Here is a 7876-nt window from a genome sequence, read left to right as displayed (position 1 = left end):
ATGAATACTCTCCGTGCTGGGGTGCAGGGTGGAGGCGTTTGGTGTGATGTATTCTCTCTGTGCTGGCAGCCACTTTAGTTTCTTCTCGGATGCACTATGTTCCTGCAGCATGGAATTCCTTTGGATATATACTAAGGAAAAGGGTTCCCAGAGCCTCTCTGGGCATTTCTCACTTGTCCACAGGCCTCTGGGAAGCAAAGGGGAGAGATCATCTTCACAGCCAGCACCACTGACTTCTTGAGCATTCACGTCCTGGAAAGTCCACGCACATCTGTAGGGCATCGATACATTTCACTGAGGCACAGCAAGCAGTGGGTGGGTGCTCTGCAGCCCTGCCATCACCCTGGTTGTTCTCCAGCCCATCTGCAGCATCGAAGCAGGTGCTGAGGCTGCTCTGGAGCATTTTGGATGCTACCTGTGAAATGTCTGCTATTGTGGAGACGTACTCTGGGTTTTAGCAACAAGCAAAATGGGGGATATTTTAGGAGCACAGGAAAAAGTCAGGGCTCTGAGCTCTTCTGGTGCCTTTTCCCAGTGCTCCGAGGATGGGGTGTGCCTGTCCTTTCCAGCTCACAGTATGCTCAGCGCAGCAGCTTCCTACTCTGTATCCTCAGTTGTTCAATGCGCTGAGCTTCCACAGCCCCCAGACCTGTCATGCCCCCGTCCCTTGATGACGCTTCCACCTCTCCAGTTGAAGTACATGCCCTGCAGATTCCATCACTTCCCCCAGAGGCGTGTGTCTCATTAACATCACGCTAGAGACCCTGAAGCAGGAAAGGATCTGATTCCCAAAACACTGATTAAACATAAAATTAACGCACGTGGGAAACTTCTGCGGCTCCTACATCAGGGTGATTGCAAAATAAAGGGCTGTTTAGTTTTCACAAGCAGAGCCACTGTCCCACATCTTCCAGGGGAGACTGCCTTTCACTAGGGGCCACATTAAGTCTGCCTTTCACTAGGGACCACTCTCATAACACATATCAAACCCCACCACCTGTTTAGAACCAAAATGATTCCATGGATACATTTCCCAGTCAGCCTAATGAAGACAGTTGCAGGTATACAGACAATGGCAGTGAAAATCAGCAACAAAGACCAGTGGGACTTGCTGGAGGGAATGTGGGAGCAACGTTCAGACAATTGCCACCCTCGCCTGCGTGGGCTGTCACCTAGGCACACACATCAGGAAAGCGCCCAAATCCTCAAGACCACGGAGGATACCTGCAAGACCTGATAGCAAAATAATGAGTCAGTGTGCTTTTGTGAAATGATGCTGCTGAGTTTTATGGGTGAGGTGTTTCTTTCAACTTACCTGTATAGCTCCAGCCATACAGTTTCCCAGCGGCTGCATCACAGAGATCTGCCACTCTTTGAGGCTTTTGTTCTTTGTGTTTTTTTATATACAAATGACCTAATTAGAGTTGAGGTGGCAAAAGTTAGCCTAGTTCACATTCGTCACCAAGAGAGTTTGGATAACAATATGATCTTTTAAAAAAATTATTATGGTTTTTATTATACTTTGTTGTGCAGTTAAGGATTGAAAAGGAAAAAAATAGAAATGATTTAAGAGGCAAGCATAAAATGTACATTTTTATGTGCAAAGCTAGGGTAGCACTGGCTGGTAATTGGACCTTTGTGCTTAAATCATTTTGCAGATATAACACCTGGGTACCAGCTCTTTACTGAGACTAAATGTATCTTAGGACTTCAGAATATTTAATGAGGCGAGGTTCACATTGCTGGCTGGCATATTTTCTTGGCTCTCTTGAAAGTTATTCTTGGAATTTATGGGGTTGATCTCACTGGGAAATAGAAAAAAAAAACTCAAATTGACAGTAACTTTGTATCAAGTCACTTAACAGGGAGAACAATTGGTCACTCTCACTGCAAAAGCCATCTTTAGAGTTGTTTTGTCTTAACACTTCATACCTTTCATTGAACACACATCTTCTGGGGATTGGTCAGGTGGTTTGGCCAAGGTGCTGCTCTGGACATGGTCCTGGCCCGCTTTAAAATCACTGTCAACTCACAATGCATGCCATGTGGGATCTGGTACCTATGACCATATATTTTATTACAACCTGTCATCTTTTCTTCTTCTCTAAACCATAAATTCTTTTTTAAGTTCACAGTGTTAAAAAGAACATAGATGCTTAATAAATGTCCATTGTGCAAATGAATGATGGAATGAGTGATTGAGAGAAAGGATAAAGGACTGCACAATGGCTAGAGCTCTCCTTTTTCAGTGGTGTTCTGTAGGGTTGCTACATTTTTGGAAGGTTAGAGAAAACCTCATTTAGAACTTCTGCCACTGTTTGAAGTTTTAAAAAAAATCTATATATTTTAATCTACAAATAATAATTGTACTTACGATTACATAGTGATGTTTTAATACACATAATGTACAGTGATCAAATGGGGGTAATCAACATATCATAGTCTCAAACATTTGTCTTTTGTGCTCCTTCTAGTCATTTGAAACGATGTAACGTTTTCTTATCTGTAGTCATCCTACTGTGGCTTAGAGCACTAGAACACTTTCCTTCTATCTGTCTGTAATTTTGTATGCTTTTGAAGTTTCATTTCAGAGAGGAAATTGATCAAGCAATCCCATGCCTCCTATCCCAAGTTCCATATCTAGGTCTGTATCCATTACAGCTATGCCTTTAAGTCTGAAACCTGATTTAGCCTGTGGTACTTCTGGAAGTCTCTATCTGCTGCTGAAAACTTTCAGAGCTGGAGTTACAACTACTCATTGACAGCTCTCCTGTTGACAGAACACCTCTTTAACAGTGGCGGAAACAATGGGGAATTGTTACCTTTTATACGAAGTGCAGAGGCAGGTAATTCCATGGTTGGTAAATTCAGCAGCACAACAATGTCACCCAGAGGCTCTCTCTTTTTCCACTCAACCACATTTAGAGGCTGACCGTATCTCGATTTCAAGATGGGTGCAGCTTCTCCAGGCATCACTAATTTTACACAGGCCTATCAGCAAGAGAGGACATTGTCCTCACACATTCACTTTAGCCATGAAATAAAATCTTTCCCACAATACTCCCAGCAGGCTTCCCTTAGATCCCACTGGTGAGCAATAAATCTCATACCTCTCCCTGGAGAATGGTGCTTGGCCTCATCTGGCTCTGCATTGGAGACCAGCTTTTCTTCCCTGGCACACGGGTGAGAGAATGGGCAGCCAGTATCACCTGTCACACTCTGCAGAGTTGATTCTAAGAGGATTGGAGTTTGACTGGTTTTCTTCCTAACTTTGTAAAGGGGAATTTGTGTTTCAAGGTGGAATACTTCCTCTTGTTTGCTGGGGTGCTTATCTGATATTATACTAATAAAATCCAACATAAAAGATGGCTTATGTTCCTCATGCAGAAGGAAAAGCTCCAAGGTGGACTGGTACCAGGAATGTGGGGTCCATGTCCTCAAGCAGAATGCTTAGCAACTTGTCTCCCTGTCTTGATTTTTCCCAGGAAGGCTCGTTTCTCCTGGAATCAGGAAGATTGCCAATAGCTCCCAGCAAACATCTGCTGACTTGGTCACTTCTGGGAGAAAGTTGCTGTCCCCAGGTAGGTTCAGCACAAGTCCTGGGTTGCTCATCACAGGCTGTTTGGCATAACTGGGATCACGTGCCCATCCGGAGCCAATCACTGTAGCCAGCCCTGAACCAGAAGTAGGTATCACCCCCCAGTTGAAGGACTTGGGCAAAGAGTAGGGGAGGGGTTCTAGGTGGGCTGTGGCTACTGATGGGGACAGGAGCTGGAGTGGGTGCTACTCCAGTTACCATAGTCTCACGGGTCCTGGAATGGCGCTGCAGGAGTCCAAGTGGGATTCTCTATCTCTGCAAACTCAGGAGTCACAGTTTGGGTTCATAGTGTTGATTCCAACCCTCATGGATGCCTTTGAGGGGGTTAAGTGGAGGAAATAACTCTAGATATGGTGGAAACAGCAAGACAATTAGAATTAAAAATGGCATCCAAATATGTGACTGCATTGCTGCAACCTCATAATAAATTGAAAAAAAGTCAATCTCCGAAGCAAACTTCATTGTTGTCTTATCTTTAAGAAATGACCTTCACCACCCAACCTTCAGTAATTACCATCATGATCAGTCAGAAGGCAGCACCATGGAAGCAAGGCTCTTCACCAGCAAAAATATTACAACTCATTGAAGTCTTAGATAATCGTGAGCATTTTTTAAAGCAGTAAGATATTTTAAAACTAAGATATGTACATTGCTTTATCAGACGTAATGCTATTGCACTCAATAGACTACGATATAGTGTAAATATGACTTTCATATGAACTAGGAAGCTAAAATGTTTGTGTGACTCACTTTATTGGGCTTTTCACTTTATAGTGGTGGTCTGAAACTGAACCCACAATATTTCTGAGGTATGCCTGTACTGTTTAAAAGTATTGTGAGGGTTATAGTATATGGGAACTCTCTGCACTTTCCATTTTTTTTTTCTGTAAATCTAAAACAGTTCTAAGGGAAAAAGCTCACCGATTTAAAAAATTTTGTAAGTAAAAACTTGAATTTCATTAAAAATATAGAAAAAACATATTTCGATGAACGCTCACCATGATGAATTGTGAATGATGAAGATATAAGCCATTCAATAAAGACTAATGCTGCCAAAGGAGGAGAGATTAGGAAAAATCAAGCAAGGTTGACAGTGTTTTGACAGGTAATACCAGACCAAAGGAAATGCAAGACACGTCATGGATTTGTCATCTGGCAATCTCACGTCACCAGATAACATGGACAGGGCCTTGTTCCTTGAATGATTTATATCTGTGTCCTTGTAACCCAATTTCCAGAGAAAATAAACTATATCTTCTTATGTGACTAGAAACTATTCTATAGAGCATGCCTTGAACTAAAAATTGAAATTGAATGAAAGGCTCACTGGTCCACCATAGAAAGAAAAGTTTGTGCTTCTGTATAGTATGGAGGAATATCAAAACCCTAGTGCAAATTTTAATTTTTTTTTAATTTTTTTTTTTTTTTTTTGAGACGGAGTTTCGCTCTTGTTACCCAGGCTGGAGTGCAATGGCGCGATCTCGGCTCACCGCAACCTCCGCCTCCTGGGTTTAAGCAATTCTCCTGCCTCAGCCTCCCGAGTAGCTGGGACTACAGGCGTGCGCCACCATGCCTAGCTAATTTTTGTATTTTTAGTAGAGACGTGGTTTCACCATGTTGACCAGGATGGTCTCGATCTCTTGACCTCATGATCCACCCACCTCGGCCTCCCAAAGTGCTGGGATTACAAGTGTGAGCCACCGCGCCTGGCCTTTTTTTTAATTTTTAAGAGATGTGTCTTACTTGGCTGGAGTACAGTGGCATGATCATAGCTCACTGCAGCCTCGAACTCCCGGGCACAAGGAATTCTGTTGCTTCAGCCTCCTGAGTATCTGGAATTATAGGTGTGTGCCACCATATGTTGCAAATTATTTAATTTTTTTTTAGAGATGAGGTCTCACCCTCATGCCTAGGCTGGTCTCGAACTCCTGGCCTCAAGGTATCCTCCTGTATTGGCCTCCCAAAGCACTGGATTACAGGCATGAGCCACCACACTTGGCCCAGATTTCTTAAAAAGACAACACATTTCTTTCTGTTATAATCCCAAATCAAGATAAGTTTAAGAGCAGAGTCAAATTCTCATGAGGGTTGTTTCCGTGTTTGGATGTCTGCAACAAATCTTTCCAAAGTGCCTATTTGCATATATTAATTTGCATACATTAATTGATTCAGAAAATATTCTAAGCAATTTCGAGGCAGATAGACACATTGTTGCTTAGTTTGAGATGCATTGCTTTTTGTGCAATTAAACATTTAACAATATGCCAAAAAAAAAAAAAACAGTGTTAGTAAAACTATGATACTGAGACAAGCATAATTACATAACCTAAGCAAATAAAACACAAGCAAATGTAATCTTTTATTATTTGCATTTATTTAGTTTCTGAGGAGATTTAACAGCATTGGATTTTAACCTTTATCTTATTTTGTTAAAATTGCTAAGGTTTTTAAAAATATGTTCTTATCTTTAGTTTTATTATTGCCTTAGAAGATTACTGCCTTTTTTTTTTTGTGATCAAACTAGCCATAATTTTCTGTAAGTTAGGAATCCCCTTCAAACTATGGAGAAGGAGGCAATGGAATGGGACAGTATGGACTTTCTTGGTTGGTTTATTCTGCGTTTGTTCTTGTTCCCCTTCCAGTGGACTTTTTGATTTGCTGCTGAGAACTCTGCCCTGCTTGCCCCACTCTTGCACCCAACTGCCTTTAATTTCTGGCCCGAGTCATTGTTAATTGCATACCTGTGGTAGAGTTGAGCCCAAAGAAAATATTACAAAGCACTGATTTATGACTTTTTCTCTCTCTTATCTTCACAGAAAAATTTTGTCAATGTAAACTTTTCAGATGTTGATTTTAATTACCCCAGTAAGTATTATCTTCTATGTAATTAAGCTCGATCCTATCTTTGGTACCAATTTGACCCATCCTTAGTGAATGCTGAACCTCTCTCATTTCCATTTTTAATGGTAGTGGTGTGTGTCTTAGTCTATTTGGGATACTATAACAGAGTTTCATAAACTGGGTGGCTTATAAGCAACAGAAATACATTTCTCATGGTTCTGGAGGTTGGGAAGTCCAAAGTCAAAGCACAGGCTAAGTCAGCATCTTTATAATTGAGTGTTTACTTCCTGGTCCTTAGTTGGCCATCTTTGTGCAAAAAGATGAAGAGAAGGCCCCAGTGTGTGTGTGTGTCCTTCCATGTTGGAATGAATGAGGGAAACTTCTGTGGTCATTTATACAAGGGCAGAAATGATATTCATGAGGGCTCTGCCCATACAACCCAATCAATTCCCATTTTCTGTCTTTCTTTTGTTTTTCAACTTTTATGTTCTGAGGTACAAGTGCAGGTTTGTTACATATGTATACTTGCATCGTGGGGATTTGTTGTGCAGATTATTTCATCACCCAGGTATTAAGCCTTGTGCCCATTAATTGTTTTCCCTGATCCTATCCCTCCTTTCACCCTCTGCCCTCTTAAAGGCCCTATGTGTGTTGTTCCCCTCTCAGTGTCCATGTATTCTCTTTATTTAGCTCCCACTTGTAAGTGAGAACATGCACTATTTGGTTTTATGTTTCTGTGTTAGTTTGCTATGGATAATGGCCTCTAGCTCCATTGATGTCCCTGCAAAGGACATGATCTTATTCTTTTTTATGACTGCATAGTACTCTATGGTGTATGTGTACCACATTTTTTTCCATCCAGTCTATCATTGATGGACATTTAGGTTTATTCCATGTCTTTGCTATTGTGAATAGTGTTGCAATGGATATATGCATGTATGTGTATTTATAATAGAATAGTTTATATTTCGGTATATACCCAGTAATAAGATTGCTGGATTGAATGGTATTTCTCTCTTTAGGTCTTTGAGGAATTGTCACATTGTCTTCCACAATGGCTGAACTAATTTATACTTCCATCAACAGTTTGTAAGTGTTCCTTTTTCTTTACGACCTTGCCAGTAATTGTTATTTTTTGACTTTTCAATAGTAGCCCTTCTGATTCGTGTGAAATGATGTCTTATTGTGGTTTTGATTTGCATTTCTCTAATGATCAGTGATGTTGAGCTTTTTATTCATATAATTGTTGGTTGCATATATGTCTTCTTTAGAAAAGTATCTCTTCATGTCCTTTGCCCACTCTTTTATGGGATTGTTTCATTTTTTTCTCTTAAAAATGTGTTTAAGTTCCTTACAGATGCTGGATGTTAGATTTTTGTCAGATTGCATAGTTTGCAAAATTTTTCTCCCATTCTGTGACTGTCTGTTTATTCTGTT

General features: G+C 40.8%; 1 protein-coding gene across 3 annotated transcripts in view; it reads left to right on the top strand.

Annotated features, from left to right (window-relative positions):
• Window positions 1–3888, top strand: part of LOC119466800 — a 31705-nt gene extending 27817 nt beyond the window's left edge. For all 3 annotated transcript variants that reach the window (XR_005195280.1, XM_037727423.1, XM_037727421.1), the window contains one exon: window positions 3486–3888. Coding sequence is in view for 2 of the 3 variants with exons in the window: in XM_037727423.1 (XP_037583351.1) it covers window positions 3486–3668 (183 nt within the window). In the remaining variant the exon portion in view is untranslated. The remainder of the gene's footprint in view (window positions 1–3485) is intronic.
• Window positions 3889–7876: the final 3988 nt, after the last annotated feature.

This window comes from Cebus imitator, unplaced genomic scaffold (genome assembly GCF_001604975.1).
Source record: "Cebus imitator isolate Cc_AM_T3 unplaced genomic scaffold, Cebus_imitator-1.0 Scaffold230, whole genome shotgun sequence".
Classification (NCBI taxonomy): domain Eukaryota; kingdom Metazoa; phylum Chordata; class Mammalia; order Primates; family Cebidae; genus Cebus; species Cebus imitator.
The sequence above is the reverse complement of the archived record's forward strand: the minus strand, read 5'-3'. Positions and strand labels throughout refer to the sequence as shown.